The sequence below is a fragment of the Mobula birostris genome, chromosome 4, assembly GCF_030028105.1.
Source record: "Mobula birostris isolate sMobBir1 chromosome 4, sMobBir1.hap1, whole genome shotgun sequence".
NCBI classification, from domain to species: Eukaryota; Metazoa; Chordata; class Chondrichthyes; order Myliobatiformes; family Myliobatidae; genus Mobula; species Mobula birostris.
The window spans coordinates 128,152,200-128,174,364 of NC_092373.1; the positions used below are offsets into that span (position 1 = coordinate 128,152,200).

Consider the following 22,165-nt stretch of genomic DNA (forward strand, 5'->3'; position numbering starts at 1 on the left):
TGATTCCCTCTTTCCCCAAGGCATACAAGGAAGTAGTTATCCAAGGTCCTCCTGCTCATTACTATCCAATTAAATTTACTAGGGTATAGACAATAGACAGCAGCAGATTTGCAGTACAATGTATGAATAGCTTCCTACTCTTAATGGCCAGGCACACACAGGAATAGCCATTTATGAGCAGTGCATTAAAATTAGTACCACAGTTAAATGTCATGCTAAAGAGGTGAACCATAAAAGTAGCAGAGATAGTTTCCTTTCATGCAAAAGCAATTATACTACAGAAGACTACAATGATCACAAAGTGTAAAACAACTTATTGAACAAAACCTAAATATTCAGGAATTAAGGTTAGTCCACAAAGCCAAGGCAGTAAAGCCAACATGCCTCCTATGGCTAATAATTTCCTACTATGAATGACAGTAAAGTCACAATAAGCTGGCTTACCTTAACTCCAAGGTTGTAGAAAAAGCGTAGAATGCTTTTATCTATTTGAAGAATGAAAAAAAATTACTTTTTCATGAAATGGAAATGATCATCAAATTTGTGCACATTTTATTAAATGTTTTAATGTTGTTTAAATTTATTAAAGCACCACTCTGGAGTCCTTTGAATGCTTTTATATTATACATGTTCAAAAGCAAAATCAAAAAAACAATCAGTAGATGCAAGGAGCAGCAGGAAAACAGAGTGGCAGTCAGTGATCTGCACCGATCTTACCGAATGGTTATAATATACAAAATGGTTTATGCTTACGCCCATTGATCCTGTGTTCTAAGCTCCAAAGGGGCCCATTTCCACTAAATCTCACTTTCATTCTTTAAATCATACAAGAGAACCTTCATCAGACCATTTCTAAGTATGCAAACAAGAACTGTATCCTGGTACTTGCTAACTGCACAACTTATTGTTGATTTCCAGTTGTATGTGATTATGAAAACTCTTCCATTCAAATACTGACTGGCTAAATGTGTATTTCTAACATCCACTCTATTTTTACTTTTAATTGCAATTTTTTTTTCTTTTGAAACTTTTGGCCATTACTTGACATATGCTGGAAAAGAATTCACAATAATTTTGCAAGTTAAAAATATCTGATACTGTATATCAAAAAAAAACACAGCATTTACCATCCGGAAGGTCTGCCCCACTCTTGTTATAGGAATACACAGGTGCATTAGTGAGGTACTCGCCCCTTTCATTCATAGCAAATCCAGGGTATAATACATCAAAAGTGCCTGGAATCTGAGCTGTCGGCATCCGTGACAGATTAGGTCCAAGGAAAGGGGAATTAAGTGCCTTCATCTGGACTGAGTTCATTGGAGCCTGCGATACAGCTGGGCTGGGAGTCACTGCGGATGAAGTTGTAGGTGGAATGACTGTCTGTGATGAATTTTCTGTCAAATAATAGAAACTATTTTCATTATTATTTAAAATTTTGAAAATGTTAGCCAAATCAGAGCGGCTGTGATCCATCACAGAATTCAGAAACATAGTTCCAAATAATAACTTTATGTATATAGCACCTTTCATACATTAAGATGCAGACTTAAAGTGCAATTGTAAAGATAACCAATATAGTCATAAAAATACAAGACAGACATTCTACAGAATAAAATAAATTGAATATACCAAATTATATAATCATTAATAGACATTAAGTAGGCCAAATTTAAAAAGGTAGGTTTTCAGAAGTGTTTTGAAACATTCCCCAGAACTAGCCAGGTGTACCTCAGTCAGTAGATAACTTCAGGATTTTGGGCATAAGAGCAAAAGGCTGCATCACCAGTTCTTATATGCTTGGCTCTAGGAACATTAAGCAAATCAGTATTTGCAGTTCTAACATTATGATTAGGCTATGAGAGGATAGACACTCAAAAATATATGGGAGAGCTTGATTATTCAGAGCCTTGTACATAATTAAGAGCACTTTAAAGTTTATCCTAAAGGACACAGATAACCAGTGTAATGATGTTAAAAACCAGTGAAATGTGCTCAAATTTTCAATTTTTGGTTAAGATTCTTGCTGCCGTATTTTGAACAAACTGCAGTCATTTTATAGCTTTCTTAGCAGTCCTGAAAAGAGTGCGTTAGTGATCTAATTGGCTAACAAAACTGTTTCAATTTTTTACACGTTGAGATGTTATAAGAAATATAACCCTTGCAATGTTACTTAAATGCAAGAATACAGTCTTTAGTATTATGATTAATGTGTGATTTGAAATTTAGCTGAGTCAGTGAATTCTTTCCTTCTGACTGATTTGTAAAGCTAGATGATCAAGGTTAATTCTAAGATTCACACTTTTTATTATTGCTACCAAAATTTCTGTTTTTTTTTCCCTTAATTTAAGGAAATTTGAACTCATCCATTCTGTAATACTAGTAAGACACCGGACCAGAGGGTTTAGAGCCTCAGAGTCACCTGGCATAATTGACAAATACAGTTGTGTGTCATCTGTGTAGCTATGGTAATTCACTTGTGTTTTGAAGTAATCTGACCTAATAGGAGTATATAGAATGAGAACAACAATGGGCCAAGAATTGATCCTTGCAGCATTCCAACATAATGACAGGAATTGAGTAATTAGCTAATTATTTGGCTCAACGAGGTTAACCAAACATATACTCTAGAACCAAGTTTTAAAAATTAGAGAAAAATTGCACTTTGCTACAAGAAAATAACAAATACAGTGGAATCTTGTTAATTAGGCCATTGATTAATTGGGACAACCACTTACTTGGGACACTCTTAAAGAACAAAAACTAATCGAGAAAATAGCAGGGATTCCCTTTGTTTATTTGGGACACTATGCCATTTAATTGGGACAAGAGATTGTTGCCAAACAGTTTCTAGCTAGTGTTACTCACAGGTACTTGTATGGCTGTTAAGACACTACACTATGCTTAGAGCAAACAGTTTTTAACTAGCCTCAATTACGTATGTGTGTGTTCAAAAAGCAGTGATTTTGTCACTGACAATTGGCGAGAAATAAGCAATGAGACAATTCAGAACTGTTTTGCTCACCAAAGGCCAGAAACAGCCGGGAGTGGAAATGAAATGATTTCACTAATTCAGTGAGTTAGGAACTACGACCAGTTTGAAGGTATCAACAACCATCTCAAATATTTTAATGAAAATGAAGATTTGGAGAATGCAGGCATTCTAGAGAGACATTTGCACTAGGTGTCTGTGCTGATTTTATTCATTTAAGGCCAATCAAAAGAACACAGCAGCACACACTGGATGAATTTCTCTAGCAATAACTAATGAAAATTAATATACAATTTTATAGTACTGCATTGGTCTTGGTAATGTTCTGTATTTAATTAAAATATAATTTGTTACCAATTAAACAATCATTTATCTCTTTTATTTAATATCTTTTTCACCATTTTCACGAAACTTTGGCTAATTGGGGCAATCGCTTAATTGGACCAAAATGTACTGGTCCTAATGTGTCCCAGTTAACTGGAATCCACTGTACTTTGTTATTAAAATCACTGACTATTTTTGAATTTGTTATATATGTGTTACTTAAGTCACTTAAACTCAATACATTGAGAATATTCCAATTTTGGCAATACAGTACATCTGAGCACTCCAACCCACAAAACAGATCTAAAATAGCTCAAAAGCAAATAATAGATCCTCTTATGAAATATATATTGATATAGAGTATTTACTATCCAGGCCCTCCCCAGATTACACTGCAATTTATGGACTCTCCGTGCATATGAGCAAGTGCTTGGGAGACCAACTGCTTGGATGTGGATGGATTAACCAGCTGCTTCTACCGCAGTGACGGGGCATTTCCACATGCTTTCTCTCCCTGCCCTCTCCTTCTCCCGATCTGCAACAATCAGGAGCTGTGCCAAGCCAAGCTGAGCAGAGTTGGACTGCCGAGCAGACTCCCCTCGCTTGCTCACTCACTGAGCCAGCGAGGCTGGCTGGCAGCCACTCTCTCTGTGCCTGCACCCTCTCCATCACAGCTGTTTCTACAATTATCACCCACACACAGTTTTTGTTCATTTCTGGATTACGGGTCATGAGCAGTTCCCTGGAATGGAACCCTGCTGCAACCTATATAATTAGACCTCCGCGTATAATTCAAGATTAAAAGAGATTAAATTTCTAAATTTGGATGGTTTTCTAACATTCTCAGTTAGTAAAGTGAAATCTGAATTGCTCTCCCAGCCTTTGAACTTTTGTTGGAAAATCTGTTCATTCACAATTTGTGAAATGTATTAACATATCTCTAGCCAGTTAAGGATTGTAAATATGCTTTAATATATTACCAGCTGATTGACTTGGCGAACATGTTGGAACTTCAGATAGAGTCGCTACTGGTGCTGAGGCAGAGGAAGAATATGATGTTTGCTGATCCAACTGAAGATTGGGCTCTATCTTTTCCACTTTGGTGTGAGGAGCCTTCTCCGGAATGATCTTCAGGACAAAAATTTTTTTAATAATATTTCTGAAAAATCTATGCAATTTTACTCCCCAAGATCTACAACATCAATGAACCTAGGGAACATTTGAACACCTCATGAATGACTGCAATGTAGGTGAAACATCAGGAAGGTACGAACCACCAGGTCACAGATGGGATTCAGCCAAACCAAAACAAGTCTTCAAAGTATGTTCACATTGTGCAAGTCCAGAACTTCCTGGCAGTTCTGGAGGGTTGCAACCTGTTACTACACTCCATTGCAGTATTCATCATGGAACCCAACAAGTCACTGATGGAATCACTATTCTAATTCACACAATGACCTGGTATTTGCTCTGAAACCCCACTAATTTCAATGGAGATTCTATTCCCACAGATTAACAGGGGAAGACACTTACACAATATGAGTGAGGTTGATTTTCTGGAGCATGTTAATATTAAGGGAGAGGAGGTGTTGGAGTTGTCAAAATACATTAGGATGGATAAGTCCCCGGGGCCTGATGGAATATTCCCCAGGCTGCTCCACAAGGCGAGGGAAGAGATTGCTGAGCCTCTGGCTAGGATCTTTATGTCCTCGTTGTCCACGGGAATGGTACCGGAGGATTGGAGGGAGGCAAATATTGTCCCTTTGTTCAAAAAAGGTAGTAGGGATAGTCCGGGTAATTATAGACCAGTGAGCCTTACGTCTGTGGTGGGAAAGCTGTTGGAAAAGATTCTTAGGGGTAGGATCTCTGGGCATTTAGAGAATCATGGTCTGATCAGGGACAGTCAGCATGGCTTTGTGAATGGCAAATCGTGTCTAACAAGCCTGATAAAATTCTTTAAGGTGGTGACCAGGCATTTAGATGAGGGTAGTGCAATGGATATGATCTACATGGATTATAGTAAGGCATTTGACAAGGTTCCACATGATAGACTTATTCAGAAGTCAGAAGGCATGGGATCCAGGGAAGTTTGGCCAGGTGGATTCAGAATTGGATTGCCTGCAGAAAGCAGAGGGTCATGATGGAGGGAGTACATTCGGATTGGAGGATTGTGACGAGTGGTGTCCTATAAGGATCGGTTCTGGGACCTCTACTTCCAGTGATTTTTACTAACGACCTGAATGAGGAGGTAGAAGGGTGGTTTGGCAAGTTTACAGATGACACAAAGGTTGGTGGTTGTTGTGGATAGTGTAGAGGATTGTCGAAGATTGCAGAGAGACATTGATAGGATGCAGAAGTGGGCTGAATAGTGGCAGATGGAGTTCAACCTGGAGAAGTGTGAGGTGGTACACTTTGGAAGGACAAACTCCAAGGCAGAGTACAAAGTAAATGGCAGGATACTTGGGTAGTGTGGAGGAGCAGAGGGATCTGGGGGTACATGTCCACAGATCCCTGAAAGTTGCCTCATAGGTAGGTAGGGTAGTTAAGAAAGCTTATGGAGTGTTAGCTTTCATAAGTCAAGGGATAGAGTTTAAGAGTCGCGGGGTAATGATGCAGCTCTATAAAACCCTGGTTAGGCCATACTTGGAGTACTGTAAACACGAGGAATTCTGCAGATGCTGGAAATTCAAGCAACACACATCAAAGTTGCTGGTGAACGCAGCAGGCCAGGCAGCATCTCTAGGAAGAGGTACAGTCGATGTTTCAGGGTGAGACACGAACATAGGTAGGAAGAGATTGAACAAGGGGGGATAAAACCATGTCGAGGTATGCAGAAACAAGTTCGGTGGGGCAGGAGCAAGCTGAGATAATGGGTCTGCCTGGACGGACAGGTTTGTGGATCTTGGGTAGGAGGTAGAAACAGGAAGTGCGAGGTGTGGGAACTATAAGGTTGGTAGCAGTGGATGGGAGATCCCCTGAGCGGATAAAGTCAGTGATGGTGTGGGAGACAATGGCCTGGTGCTCCTTAGTGGGGTCACGATCTCAGCCTGAAACGTCGACTGTACCTCTTCCTAGAGATGCTGCCTTGGAGTACTGTGTCCAGTTCTGGTCACCTCACTATAGGAAGGATGTGGAAGCATTGGAAAGGGTACAGAGGAGATTTACCAGGATGCTGCCTGGTTTAGAGAGTATGCATTATAATCAGAGATCAAGGGAGCTAGGGCTTTACCTCTCTGGAGAGGAGGAGGATGAGAGGAGACATGATAGAGGTGTACAGGATAATAAGAGGAATAGATAGAGCGGACAGCCAGCGCCTCTTCCCCAGGGCACCACTGCTCAATACAAGGGGACATGGCTTTAAGGTAAGGGGTGGAAAGTTCAAGGGGGATATTAGGAGAAGGTTTTTGACTCAGAGAGTGGTTGGTGCGTGGAATACACTGCCTGAATCAGTGGTGGAGGCAGATAAACTAGTGAAATTTAAGAGACTACTAGACAGGTATTTGGAGGAATTTAAGGTGGGGGGTTATATGGGAGGCAGGGTTTAAGGGTCGGCACAACATTGTGGGCCGAAGGGCCTGTACTGTACTGTGCTGTACTGTTCTATGTTCTAAACATTGTTTTGCTTCAGTTTAAAATTTCTTTCATTATTTCTGAATAAATAGCTATTTTTATTATTTGGAAGCTATTAGTATTGCAGTAAATATCTCTGAATATCAAAAACATCCAAAAGCTTCGAAATTCTGTAACAACTCGACAAAAGACAAAGAAGCCCCACCCCCAACCACAACTGAAAACCAGGAGCATTTCCAAGCAGGACCTATTCACTAAGCCGCCTGTAGCACAGTTGTAGTTTAGATACTGCCACCGACCTCAGGCTTCAGAAGACCAGCAAGGCCAGCCTTCTGCATCCCAGCTCTGCATAGGGCAGCAATATCTAAACCCACAGCATTTCGTTACAAAGTTCACAATCCATGCAATTGCGGCAGAATCACTCATCTTTTCCATTTTTAATAATTAATAATCATTAATTAGTGATTTATTTATCCTTTGTTGCTGATATAATGCACTCGACCTATCCCATTCAATGCCATACCCCATCTCTCTAACAAGGTACCGTTTTCACTGTAAGTAAATACTGATTTAACAGTATAGCATTTGGTTTACTAATACCATTAAATTGAAGTACATTTATTTTTTCAGCAGTTTTGTTAATACATTGTATATTTATCCAACTTAATCAATGCAAATTGCTTAATTTTAAATTCTTTCTGAAGATGTGAGCACTGCTCACAAGATCAGCATTTCATCTCTACCTCCAATAACTTTCAAGTGGTGGTGCGCCACCTTCACTACTAGCAGCTGTTGGAAACCAGTATTTTTTTTAAATAATACTTTTTATAAGATTTGTACTTTTTAAACAGACACATATTTTTCACACACTGGTAGAAAGCGGTACAGTAGCTAAACTAACGGTTTGTCACCCTTCTCATTTTTCATTGGCTAAGTATTAGCACATTACCCACGTGATGTAATTGTTTTAATTATATAGACTATTAACTAATTTAATCCTGTCTAAGGAATTTCTTACCCATAAATGCGATAGTTTTTTAAAAATTCCTTTGTCTTACCCCTTAGCATTAATTCCCTGCTTGGCATCATTTCTCAGCTCTTTATTTAGTTTGCTTTGTACTTGTATGTTTGTACGTACTTTAAAATAAACTGATATCTAGGAATTAAGGCGGCTCACCATTTTTGACTCCTGGAAGAACGCCCAAGGATCAGAAATTAAGCAGAGAACCAACACAGCTAACCTAGAACCACAATTCTTTCCTGAACGTCAAACATCTTAAAATGGTTTCTCCACAAGCTTGGAAGCTCAGTGTTTCCATTTGACCTGCTGCTTCTGCATACAGAAGGTTCCATGAAATCATAACAAAAAAATTTGCATCATACTCACATCAAAAGCAGGCAGAGATTTCTCAACTCGCAGGTGAATATTAGTTGATATTTTAGCTTCATTCATCCCTGGTTCAGCCTTCACTGAAGGATTAGTGCCCATACATTCTGCATTCCTCTGATCAGATTCTAGACTTCGAATATTCTTCCTACAAATGAGATTGCAATGAAGCAAGATCTCAAAGATCATGTAAAACACACATTCTTTTTCACATCACAGTGATAGGTTTACAACCAACATCACAGTAAACTGTATGAAAGGACAAGCATGATGTGTTCTATCTCTGACAGATACGCCAACATGTTCTCTACTTAAATTAGCTTCACTCAAAGACAGACAATAATCTTCCAGAGGAAGTTCAATAAATTAGTGCTGCTGCTGCCTGGTTTATCCTTTGATTTCGAAGTTCAAAGTTCATTTTGTTACCAAAGTATGTATACATTATACCACCTTGAGATTTGTCTGCTTAACAGGCAGCCACAAAACAAGAAACCCAAAACAATCTAATTTAAAAGAAAAGACCAACAGCCAATGCAAAGAGAAAAAAATAAATCAAATCATACACAATAAAGCAAGCATCAGCATTCAGATCAAAACTGAGTCCATAAACCCAAAGCTGGGAACAGCCACAGGAGGCCCACAGATACGCTCAGTCCACACAGTACTTGCAGTAAAGAGTGAACAAAAGCTATTGAAATATTCTTCCATTCAGTTTCAAAGATTCAGAAATATGAAAAATTCCACACACAAGTTGTAGTATTTCCAAGATACAAGAATCTATGAAAAGCTTACTGCTCATTCCAAGATTTAGTTAATGAGTTCTTCCTAGCACATTATATCATCTTAACTGTCACTAAAAGACACTGCTCGACGTATAAACGATGTTGCATCACTTACTTCGAGAGTTCCGGGAAGTCCTCCAGTCGCCCCACATACTCTGCTGGTGACACTTTGGGTTGTTGACCTGAGCTGTGCAGCGTAGAGTTCTGCTGTCTGGCTACCTTTGCTTGATGTAGACGTGGCGGTAAGTTTGACTGTAAGCGGTTTGGCTTACTTACAGAACTGCTCAAATTCTTCAGTCCCCTGAAGTCAACTTCTGTAAATATATGTTCTTAATTATTAGACTCCTCGGCCCAACATCCACAGTGATCAAGATGTCCATTTATGCACATCCCATTTGTCTGCTTTTAGTCCATATACTTTTCAACTTCTCCTATCCATATACCTGTCCAAATGCCTTATAAACATTGTAATTGTACCTACCTCTATCACCTCTTCATGCTGGATGTTTCATACACCATCATCCTCTGCATAGAAAACTTGCCTCTCAGATATTCCCCTTCTCACCTTAAACCTTTTGGACTTCACTCTTCTGAAAAGAAGACTGACAATCTACCCTATGTATACCCCTTATTTTACAAACTACTGTAAGGTCACCACTCAGACTCCTTTGCCCTACAAAAGATAATCCCACCCATCCACACTCTCCCATACAATTCACTTTCTCAATCCAGGCAGCATATCTGTGAATCCCTTTTCTGCATCCTCTCTTGCAGCCAGAACTGCACACAATACTCCAAGAGCAGCCTAGCCAACGATCAGCACTACTATAATGTGAAATCCTAACTCCTACACCTAAGTGCTTCAGCTGACGAACTATGATACGTACTTTGATAATAAATTTACTCTGAAAATGTCAACCTGATTCACCCCTTTCAGGGAAGTATGTGTTTGAACCCCAACATCTCTCCGTTCTGCAACATTTCTCAGGACCCTGTGTATATCCAGATCTGGTTTACTTTCTCAAAACAAAGTATTTTGTACTGGTTCAATCACCATTCCCTTGCCCACTTTTACAGTCGATCACAATTAGTTTCTTCTGACTCAGAGCACGTACAGTAAAATCAATAAATGACATAAACACTTCATAGTACACTTGTAGTTTCTGTTAACACCTCTGAATATTATCATCCATGAGGACCTGTACTTGAATATTACAGGAAAGAATATCCTCTACACTTAACAAGCTCTTAAATATAATTTACAACAAAAGTAAGGTTTTACTGCCAACTTCTGAATCATACATCTATTCTTCCAGGGCAATTTAATATCTAATGTTTTCTTACCAGAATTGACATTCAATGCCTTCTTAGTTCTTTTTCCTTGAACTCTGCTCCAGGTTCCCCTTTGAGAAGCTTGTGTTAGTGGCCTAAGGTTCTGAAGAGGTGTGCTATGTCTGAAGGTAAGAAATATTTAGGTACACTCAGTGGCCACTTTATTAGGTACAGCTGCTCATTAATGCATAAATATCTAATCAGCCAATCGTGGCAGAAATGTCATGCATAAAATATATGCAGGCATGGTCAAGATCAGTTGTTGTTCAAACCAAACCAAACATCAGAATAGGGAAGAAATGTGATCTCACTGACTTTGACCATGGAATGGTTGTTAGTGCCAGACAGGTGGTTTAAGTATCTCAGAAACTGATCTCCCAGGATTTTCATGCACAATAATCTTTAGAGTTTACACAGCACGGTATGAAAAAACAAAAAACATAAAACATCCAGTGAGCGGCCGTTCTGTCGGTGAAAATGCCTTGTTAATGAGAGAGGTCAGAGGAGGATAGCCAGGCTGGTTCAAGCTGACAGTAACTCAAATAACCATGTTACAACAGTGGTGTGCAGAAGAGCATCTCATCACTGAACGCACAACACATCGAAACTTGAAGTGGATGGGCTACACCAGCAGAAGAACACGAGCATATGCTTAGTGGCCACTTTATTAGGTATAGGAGGTAACTAATGAAGTGACCACTAAGTTCATGTAAACAAATCTGCTTATGTTATCCTCGTTAAATATTTTTGTTGCACCTCCACTTGTTCTAGAACAGTACAGCACAGGCCCTTCAGCCCACAATGTTGTGCCGACCCTCAAACCCTGCCTCTCATACAAGCCCCCACCTTAAATTCCTCCATGTACCTGTCTAGTAGTCTCTTAAACTTCACTAGTGTATTTGCCTCCGCCACTGACTCAGGGAGTGAATTCCACGCACCAACCACTCTCTGAGTAAAAAACCTTCCTCTAATATCCCCCTTGAACTTCCCACCCCTTGCCTTAAAGCCATGTCCTCTTGTATTGAGCAGTGGTGCCCTGGGGAAGAGGCGCTGGCTATCCACTCTATCTATTCCTCTTATTATCCTGTACACCTCTATCATGTCTCCTCTCATCCTCCTCCTCTCCAAAGAGTAAAGCCCTAGCTCCCTTAATCTCTGATCATAATGCATACTCTCTAAACCAGGCAGCATCCTGGTAAATCTCCTCTGTACCCTTTCCAATGCTTCCACATCCTTCCTATAGTGAGGCAACCAGAAATGGACACAGTACTCCAAGTGTGGCCTAACCAGAGTTTTATAGAGCTGCATCATTACATCGCGACTGTTAAAATCTATCCCTCGACTTATGAAAGCTAACACCCCATAAGCTTTCTTACGTACCCTATCCACCTGTGAGGCAACTTCCAGGGGTCTGTGGACATGTACCCCCAGATCCCTCTGCTCCTCCACACTACCAAGTATCCTGCCATTTACTTTGTACTCTGCCTTGGAGTTTGTCCTTCCAAAGTGTACCACCTCACATTTCTCCGGTTGAACTCCATCTGCCACTTCTCAGCCCACTTCTGCATCCTATCAATGTCTCTCTGCAATCTTTGACAATCCTCTACACTATCTACAACACCACCAACCTTTGTGTCATCTGCAAACTTGCCAACCCACCCTTCTACCCCCACATCCAGGTCGTTAATAAAAATCACGAAAAGTAGAGGTCCCAGAACAGATCCTTGTGGGACACCACTAGTCACAATCCTCCAATCTGAATGTACTCCCTCCACCACGACCCTCTGCCTTCTGCAGGCAAACCAATTCTGAATCCACCCAGCCAAACTTCCCTGGATCCCATGCCTTCTGACTTTCTGAATAAGCCTACCATGTGGAACCTTGTCAAATGCCTTACTAAAATCCATATAGATCACATCCACTGCACTACCCTCATCTATATGCCTGGTCACCTCCTCAAAGAACTCCATCAGGCTTGTTAGACACGATCTGCCCTTCACAAAGCCATGCTGACTGTCCCTGATCAGACCATGATTCTCTCAATGCCCAGAGATCCTATCTCTGAGAATCTTTTCCAACAGCTTTCCCACCACAGATGCAAGGCTTACTGGTCTATAATTACCCGGACTATCCCTACTACTTTATTTGAACAAGGAGACAACATTTGCCTCCCTCCAATCCTCCGGTACCATTCCCATAGACAACGAGGACATAAAGATCCTAGCCAGAGGCTCAGCAATCTCTTCCCTCACCTCGTGGAGCAGCTTGGGGAATATTCCTTCAGGCCTCGGGGACTTATCCATCCTAATGTATTTTAACAACTCCAACACCTCCTCTCCCTTAATATCAACATGCTCCAGAACATCAACCTCACTCATATTGTCCTCACCATCATCAAGTTCCCTCTCATTGGTGAATACCAAAGAGAAGTATTCATTGAGGATCTTGCTCACTTCCACAGCCTCCATGCACATCTTCCCACCTTTATCTCTAATTGGTCCTACCTTCACTCCTGTCATCCTGTTTTTCTTCATATAATTGAAGAATGCCTTGGGGTTTTCCTTCACCCTACTCGCCAAGGCCTTCTCATGCCCCCTTCTTGCTCTTCTCAACCTCTTCTTAAGCTCCTTTCTTGCCTCCCTATATTCCTCAATAGACCCATCTGATCCTTGCTTCCTAAACCTCATGTATGCTGCCTTCTTCCCCCGACTAGATTTTCCACCTCACTTGTCACCCATGGTTCCTTCACCCTACCATTCTTTATCTTCCTCACCAGGACAAATTTATCCCTAACATCCTGCAAGAGATCTCTAAACATTGACCACATGTCCATAGTACATTTCCCTGCAAAAACATCATCCCAATTCACACCCGCAAGTTCTAGCCTTATAGCCTCATAATTTGCCCTTCCCCAATTAAAAATTTTCCTGTCCTCTCTGATTTTATCCTTTTCCATGATAATGCTAAAGGCCGGGGAGCAGTGGTCACTTTCCCCCAGATGCTCACCCACTCAGAGATCTGTGACCTGACCCGGTTCATTACCTAGTACTAGATCTAGTATGGCATTCCTCCTAGTCGGCCTGTCCACATACTGTGACAGGAATCCGTCCTGGACACACTTAACGAACTCTGCCCCATCTAAAGCCTTGGAACTAATCAGGTGCCAATCAATATTAGGGAAGTTAAAGTCTCCCATGATAACAACCCTGTTATTTTTGCACCTTTCCAAAATCTGCCTCCCAATCTGCTCCTCTGTATCTCTGCTGCTACCAGGGGGCCTATAGAATACCCCCAATAGAGTAACTGCTCCCTCCTGTTCCTGACTTCCACCCATACTGACTCAAAAGAGGATCCTGCTACATTACCCACCCTTTCTGTAGCTGTAATAGTATCCCTGACCAGTAATGCCACCCCTCCTCCCCTTTTATTTTTTCTACAGTCTCCTTTTTCAATATAATCAATTAGTCATCGAAATTTTCAGTCACATTATGGAGATAGATCTGACATGAATTTAATCTGAGCCTATGAGTCTCAGCAAAATGCATTTGTGTGCCATTCACATCAACCTGCTAGTTAAATATAACGTGTTAATGTGAGAGGGGCGGCACGGTGGCATAGTGGTTAGTGTAACACTTCACAATATCAGCAACTTGGGTTCAATTCCCTCTCCAGCCTGTAAGGAGTTTGTACGTTCGCCTGTGACCACGTTTGGACCCACTGTCCAAAGACGTACCAGTTGATGGCTTAATTGGTCATTGTAAACTGTCCTATGATTTGGCTAGGATTAAATCAGGGGTCTGCCAGGCAGCACAGCTTTAAGCCAAGAAGGGCCTGTTCTGCACTGTATCTCAATAAGAATACAATATATGCATGCAAATTCGAATTCGTACATAAAATAGCTTAGTGTTCTATAAATATAGGTGATACAAACATTAAGGTGACTATCAAAGAATATTGTTGCTTCTGAATAAGAATTACAGAGAAATGTGACATTCAGTTTAAGCCCTGCCACGCTTGTAATAAAACCTCTCGTGACTGCTCCAAATGCCCACAAGATGGAGCACCAACCACTTCACTTCAGAAGGAATTCTGACAGGAACTCTGAACAGCAGGTCACAGCAGGCTAAAACATTCATGTCCTACTGCTGCAAAGTAGAGTTGCGATGAGAACAAGCTGTTACATACAAAGGAAGACATTACGTGCAAACCGACAAAGCTTTTTCTTCCAAACGATTCTGCAAGATACTTTGAATTGAACAATTAACAGAAAATTTGAAAAACTATTTTCATATATCACAGACAGCACTGGAAGGTATTTGAAGATGGAGCTGAATAGCACTGGGAACCAGGGTTAATGACCTGTTTTGTCTGTTTATAATGATAATACATAAAGATCAACCCATCCTTCATAGATTTCATTTAAATTTATTTCTCCTCTCTTCCCATTTAATTTCTAAATTGTTAGCAAATAGAAGGTTAATCTAGGTGTCACACTTAAAATTCTTTCCTTTTCCCATGGCTTTGTTATGGATGGAATTTCATTTACTGCACATTCATTTCTATATTCTTCAATCTTTCCTTCTATTGTCATTAAATGCACCGGACTATAATTCTGTAAATCAATCCACCCCAACAAGAATTCACACCAATGTGTTATTCATACGTGTTTTACACTTCAACTGAAGGTCAAGCAGTCACAATGCGCATCAACACTATGTGACTTCAAATCTTGGTATTACACTCGTATTTGCCACCACACCAACAACTCAGCAGTCTACTCCCCACACCCAAACAATCTGCTTCCTCGGTGTCTGCTAGGGAAGGGGAAAAATTGGTAAAATTCAGAGGCATGATATTCTCAGTATAAAGAGCGAAGCAACTTCAGATAAAGATCAATGGCCACACTGACACAGTCCCAAAGAGGGACGATGCCCAGTGGAAGTAGGCACACAGAGCTTTAACTTCCACAAGGAGATTCTAACAAGTGATACTGTATTTAAAAAGAGTGCTCAGACACTGGCATGTTTCAATCTTGTTGGTTTCAATTCAGTTTAAAGCAATATCTCCAATAACAGCTATTATTTATTCAATCATTCATTCATTCAGAAACAGAAGGGTTAAGTAGCACAAACCCAATAAATTGGACGCCATCCAGATATCATTTTACTGCTTGCTGCAGGTAGTTTTTAATAAAACCAAAGGCCAGCTGTGAGAACCAGCAGCCGCGGTTCCTCAATTGCATGGAGCAAGGGCTACATTTTAGATTCAAACTCCTCAGCATTCCCTTTGCTTCATAAATATTTCAGTAGAGATAATAGTTCAACAAAACTTATCCATCCCGATTCAAAGGAACAGAAATAAACAGCACACATTTTCTCAAATTTGCCTCTGTAAACTAAAACAGAGTTCACAAAATTTAGTAAAAATGTCTGGATGATCAGTCTTGTTATTAGAGCAGTGCTGCCGGGATAATTAAGGACACGACCCACCCAGCCAACACACTTTTCGTCCTTCTTCCCTCCAGGAGAAGGCTCAGGAGCTTGAAGACTCGTACGGCTAGATTTGGGAACAGCTTCTTTCCAACTGTGATAAGACTGCTGAACGGATCCTGACCCGGATCTGGGCCGTACCCTCCAAATATCCGGACCTGCCTCTCAGTTTTTTTTGCACTATTTTACTTTCCCTTTTCCATTTTCTATTTATGATTTATAACTTAAATTTTTAATATTTACTATAGATTTGTACTCCAGGGAGCACAAAGCGCAGAATCAAATATCGCTGTGATGATTGTACGCTCTAGTATCAATTGTTTGGCGACAATAAAGTACAAAGTAAGTATTAAAGTAGTGTGCAGATCAGCTTGCAACTTGTGATAAGGAAGATACACCAGATGTATTAATGTTATGCCCCATCTCTGTAACATAAAAATATCTAGCTCATCTTTAACCTCCTGTGATTTTCATGGTTCCTGTATTTGCATATTGTCTATTAAACTTGCAACAGAAAGTCAAATCTGGAACTTTGTAGCTTAAGTATCCTTTTACATTGACAGTTTCCTGATATTCAATCAACCACCCTTGTCCAGAAAGTGAACTGTGCTCTATCTCATTCCCCAAGGCAAAGCTGAAATTTTCAAAAGATGTCAAACCTCTTAATGCTTTCCACCCCCACCCAAAATCTTCCTTTGTGATCTCTTGCCCCTCACACTCTTGTTTAATCAAACCTCCTTATTTCTCTTCCTGTTCCAAAATTAAATCTCAGTTATTCTAATTTCTTTTCATTGATAAAATTTAGATGTTGGCATGATACAAGTCCACAGTTCACTCTCAAGCAAACTTAAAATAAACAAATAAACAACAATGTGTATCAGAACTAGCTCTGCTCCCAAGCATTTAATGGAGAACTCAATTTAGATCCTCCTCCCTTCTACCTTGAAAATACTGGGTTATGTTAGAGGAGGATTCTCAGAGTGTCCATATTCCCCATCACATTTGGCTATATTACATAACTCAAAACAACTGATATGTACTTGGATCCATTCCGAAAAGGAGCACGCTGTTTTATTGGGCAATGTACTACCAAGATAGCCATCAGGGAAAACATATAAATACTACCAAGATAGCCATCAGGGAAAACATATAAATACCATTCACAGTATGATTATTTTATCTCAACACAGTTCATTCCAGCCCCACCTACTAGCCCATCTTACGTTTAAAAAATTCAAGGCTCAAGAAGAGGGGCTTGCATCCATTCTCCAAGTTTACATGAGGCATTCTTTCTTGCCTCTTGTAGATCAGATGAAATACACACGGTGCTATTACTCTAGCATACTGTCATCAGCTGCTCTGCATAACCTATGCTCTCACATCAAAGTCACATGGATCATCGGGCTTGCACAATGTTGCCAGAATGCTGCTATGAAATGTAGTCATATAATATTCTTAAAAGCTGAAAAATAAATAAAGACATGCACAATTATCTTTAAAATTAAAATGGTTGAACCTACATTTCACCTAGTTCTTCGACGTAAACATCAACCGGTCCATTGTCAGGGCTGACCATCTCAATGTGTGCATTGTAGCACTTACCATCATCCAAACAGACCTAATGGAGAGATTGTAAAGGAGTTTTAAAGATACATCAATATTCTTAATTTTCATTATCTATGTAATAAATGCGTCTTCAATAAGACGCAAATCAAAGGGCTTCATAAAATAGATACTCCACTGAAGGATTTCAGTAATACAAACCATGTCAACTGAATGGGAATGCTGGACTTAGGCAATATCAGGAATATAATCATGAACAAGTCCTTCATCGGACATGTTGATCCTGTGCTGGAAGACTTAACTTTACATTCCCTCTAGAGGGCAGCAGACTCCAGTAAAAATCCTGGAGCACAATTCAATTAGAGACAAGTTATGTCTTGAAGAAACACCATTTAAGATTGAGTGAGAGTTCAAGACAAGTTGGTTTAATATACACAGTTTGTAGAAGCTATAGGAGCTGACTGGATTTGCATATAATATTTTTGTGTTCTTATATTCACTGCCTTCAAAAGAGGTGATAGGAAAAACACAATAAAAATATGCATCATTAGTTCACAGTAGTTACCAATGATCATTTTCCAATTATTAATTGGCCATTCTACAAATTTACAGTTATCTTATACAATTCCATTTCTCCCTTTCAGATGAAAAGTTTCTACAGCTCATACAAAGAGGAAGGGGGGGAATTTCTTCATTTAATGTAACTTTAATTTGCAACAGACAAGTTTTAAAACCATAAGGTTATTTTTTCCTGCATTTTGTTGATCAAAGTATCAACAACAATTATTATGCCTGAGAATCTAACTGCTGACAAAGAAGAAAGGGGAAGGGAAGGCAAAGGGGGAATATATTAGAACACCATCCTTATAGCATAAATCTAGAAAAGTACATTAGGAGTAATAACTCATCAAAACCAGTGGCCTCTTGCCTCCCAGCACACAACCTGGTAAGAGCAAGTAGGATGCAAGAACACAGAAGGTTTATGAATCAGTAGACAGAAGAGCAGGACTAGAGGGTGGCCCAACTACAAGGGAATATGGGAACAAGGCAGGATTGTCTGTGGCCAGAACTTCAGTCTTCATACTAATCTCATTCCCTTTCCCAAATGGACTGTTTTTAGGAGTCTACATAATCCTCTGCAGACACCCTGTCCATTCTAATCAAACTTAAGCTGGAAGCCTAATTCCCATGCTTTCAAATTAGTGTTCAAGCCTGCAGTTTTAACAAGGGATATTTGGGGCTCCTGAGCTTTGGATTTTGGTCTTGAAAACTCCTTTCACTCTATTTGTTGTTCTTCTGTTCTATGACCCTTCTTAAAGGCTGAGGCCAAAAAAGGTATTGCACATATTAAAGAGAGATCACAAATTTGAAATTTGAAAGTCAGAAAGTAGATATTTTGCATCAATGCCTACCTTGCATTTATCCCCTACAACATACTGCATCCCAGCAGCAATGGAGTAGTCCCTTTTCTGCTGTGCTGAAAAGTGCAGATTAAATATTAATATTTAACGGCAACAACGTGCGAAATAGCCAACTTGAAATCAAAGGTTGTAAGCTTAAAACATTTACCTTGTTTCGATTTCTGCCAAACTTCATACTCAATATTTCTGTAAATATTTGGGTTGAGTGCTCGGAGGACCTCGCCAGGGAAGGAGATCTGGGCTGCGCTTTCATTTTTCTTTTGTTGTTTCTGAAAATAAGTGATAAAACAGTGTCTGAGGTACTTCGACATATGATCAATGGTGAAATGATATAAAACGGTTCCTTTCATTTACCTGGGCATCAAAATTACGCTTAGTGTTTACTGATATACTTCACTGTACAGGTAGCTCTGATATAATGTCATAGTTGTGGTTTTCTAAGATCTCACATTATAGAAATTTGCTTTATAGAAACAATTGTGTCAATAGGAAAAAAAGGTTAGAGGCAAGAGATTTCAGACTCACAAATAACAAAAGAATTTTCCTGCAGGGTTTTCAAAAATAAAGGTGTTTTTAAACAGCTACAAGTTTACTTTGTTACTGCAAGTTAAAAATACTATAGGTTGCATGTTATATTGTTTAATAGAAGATTGTTGCACAAGTGTCAATGGAAGTGATTACTTGTCAGTTTCCAAAGTAACTCTTTTCAATGGCCTTCTGCAGTGAAACCCTCAGCCTGTGCCTGATTACTGCAGTTACTTCCCGATCCAAATTGTATTATAACCGATGCAGCCAAAGCAACACAAATAGTTTCCGAGTTCATCACTCGCATTATATCCAATCCTTGTTACATTTTAGCTGAACTACAGTTACAAGAAAAAGTTTGTGAACCCTTTGCAATTACTTGGTTTTCTGCATTAATTACTTATAAAATGTGGTCTGATCGTCAACTAAGTCACAATAATAGACAAACAAAATCTGCCTAAACTAATAACACACAAACAGCTGTACTTTTCATGTCTTTATTAAATAAGTTGTTTGATCATTCACATTCCAGGCCGGAAAAAGTATGTGAACCCTTGTGTTTAATTTGTGACACCTCCCTCCCCTTTCTAGATCTTTCTGTCTCTGTCTCTGGAGACAGCTTATCCACTGATGTCTACTATAAGCCTACTGACTCTCACAGCTATCTGGACTATTCCTCTTCTCACCCTGTCTCTTGCAAAAACGCCATCCCCTTCTCGCAATTCCTCCGCCTCCGCCGCATCTGCTCTCAGGATGAGGCTTTTTACTCTAGGACGAGGGAGATGTCTTCCTTTTTTAAAGAAAGGGGCTTCCCTTCCTCCACCATCAACTCTGCTCTCAAACGCATCTCCCCCATTTCACGCACATCTGCTCTCACTCCATCCTCCCACCACCCCACTAGGAATAGGGTTCCCCTGGTCCTCACCTACCACCCCACCAGCCTCCAGGTCCAACATATTATTCTCCATAACTTCCGCCACCTCCAACGGGACCCCACCACTAAGCACATCTTTCCCTTCCCCCCTCCCTACGCAACTCCCTTGTCCATTCGTCCCCCCCATCCCTCTCCACTGATCTCCCTCCTGGCATTTATCCTTGTAAGCGGAACAAGTGCTACACATGCCCTTACACTTCCTCCCTTACCACCATTCAGGGCCCCAGACAGTCCTTCCAGGTGAGGCGACACTTCACCTGTGAGTTGGCTGGGGTGATATACTGCGTCTGGTGCTCCCGATGTGGCCTTCTATATATTGGCAAGACCCAACGCAGACTGGGAGACCGCTTTGCTGAACACCTACGCTCTGACCACCAGAGAAAGCAGGATCTCCCAGTGGCCACACATTTTAATTCCACATCCCATTCTGACATGTCTATCCACAGCCTCCTCTACAGTCAAGATGAAGCCACACTCAGGTTGGAGGAACAACACCTTGTATTCCGTCTGGGTAGCCTCCAAACTGATGGCACAAACATCGACTTCTCTAACTTCTGCTAATGCCCCACCTCCCCCTCGTACCCCATCCGTTATTTAGTTTTATACACACGTTCTTTCTTTCACTCTCCTTTTTCTCCCTCTGTCCCTCTGACTATACCCATTCCCCATCCTCTGGATCCCCCTCCCCCTTGTCTTTCTCCCTGGGCCTCCTGTCCCATGATCCTCTCATATCCCCTTTGCCAATCACCTGTCCAGCTCTTGGCTCCATCCCTCCCCCTCCTGTCTTCTCCTATCATTTTGGACCTCCCCCTCCCCCTCTCAAATCCCTTACTAACTCTTCCTTCAGTTAGTCCTGACGAAGGGTCTCGGCCTGAAACGTCAACTGTACCTCTTCCTAGAGATGCTGCCTGGCCTGCTGCGTTCACCAGCAACTTTGATGTATGTTGCTTGTGGTTAATAACTGGTAGAACCTCCGTTAACAGTAATGACCTCCACCAAATGTTTCCTGAAGCTGCTGATCAGACCTCCACAATGACAAGGAGGAATTTTAGCCAATTCCCCTCTGCCATCATACTTCAAAACAATGCATGAACCCATCAGTACCACCTCATTCTTTTGTTTGCAAGATTTCTTTTTGTAATTTACAGATTTTTGTCTTTGCACTGTACTGCTACACAAAACAAATTTCATGTCATACATCAGTGCTAAGAAGTCTAATTCCAGAGTATTTTCATACAGGAACTACATTTATGCTGACCTTTATTCCATTTACCTAGATTCTCTTATAATGCATCAACATTATCCACCTCAGCCATTTCCCACGTGGAAGATGTTCCACTCGTCTGTACTGCTTTAATTTCCCAACCCACAAACTTGCATCAATGTTGTTTTCCAGCCAGCCACATTTAACGTGCAGGGGCAAATCTGGCAAATGGTACATTGAGTTCTACCTCTCCATTTAGTGCCAGACGACACTTGGCCATTTAACCTTGGCACCATTTAACCAGGAAGCTGAGAATATGGACTCATCATGTGAGGAAATCAAACTTTACTTTCGACTTCGTAACATAAACATTGCTCAAAATATTTCATGATGCAAAGCTATAATTAAAACACCAAACAGTACTAGTGCAACATGATCAGAGATAGGAATCAATAGGGCTGTGCAAACTAGCTGATCTTGGCCAAACAAGGAACTGCTCTTTCTCCATGAGGAGCAAAGAGCGAATCAGAGATTGTCAACTTAAGCTAAAAGCAGATGTAACTGTCAACAACATCCTTTGATCAAAGTCAAAATATTCCAAAAATAGCAACAACTGTCAAATACTGTGCTAATTTATATCCCTCT

At 40.4% G+C, this 22,165-nt stretch overlaps 1 protein-coding gene across 1 annotated transcript in view; it reads right to left on the bottom strand.

The window, feature by feature from the left end:
* otud4 (OTU deubiquitinase 4) overlaps window positions 1-22,165 on the bottom strand; it is a 73,738-nt gene that overhangs the window by 5,467 nt on the left and 46,106 nt on the right. Inside the window, exons 9-17 of the mRNA XM_072256014.1 lie at window positions 19,006-19,126; window positions 18,849-18,913; window positions 17,394-17,491; window positions 10,397-10,506; window positions 9,168-9,366; window positions 8,271-8,418; window positions 4,294-4,441; window positions 1,128-1,394; window positions 445-485 (exon numbers count right to left, since the gene is read on the bottom strand). Coding sequence (XP_072112115.1) covers window positions 445-485; window positions 1,128-1,394; window positions 4,294-4,441; window positions 8,271-8,418; window positions 9,168-9,366; window positions 10,397-10,506; window positions 17,394-17,491; window positions 18,849-18,913; window positions 19,006-19,126 — 1,197 coding nt within the window. The remainder of the gene's footprint in view (window positions 1-444; window positions 486-1,127; window positions 1,395-4,293; window positions 4,442-8,270; window positions 8,419-9,167; window positions 9,367-10,396; window positions 10,507-17,393; window positions 17,492-18,848; window positions 18,914-19,005; window positions 19,127-22,165) is intronic.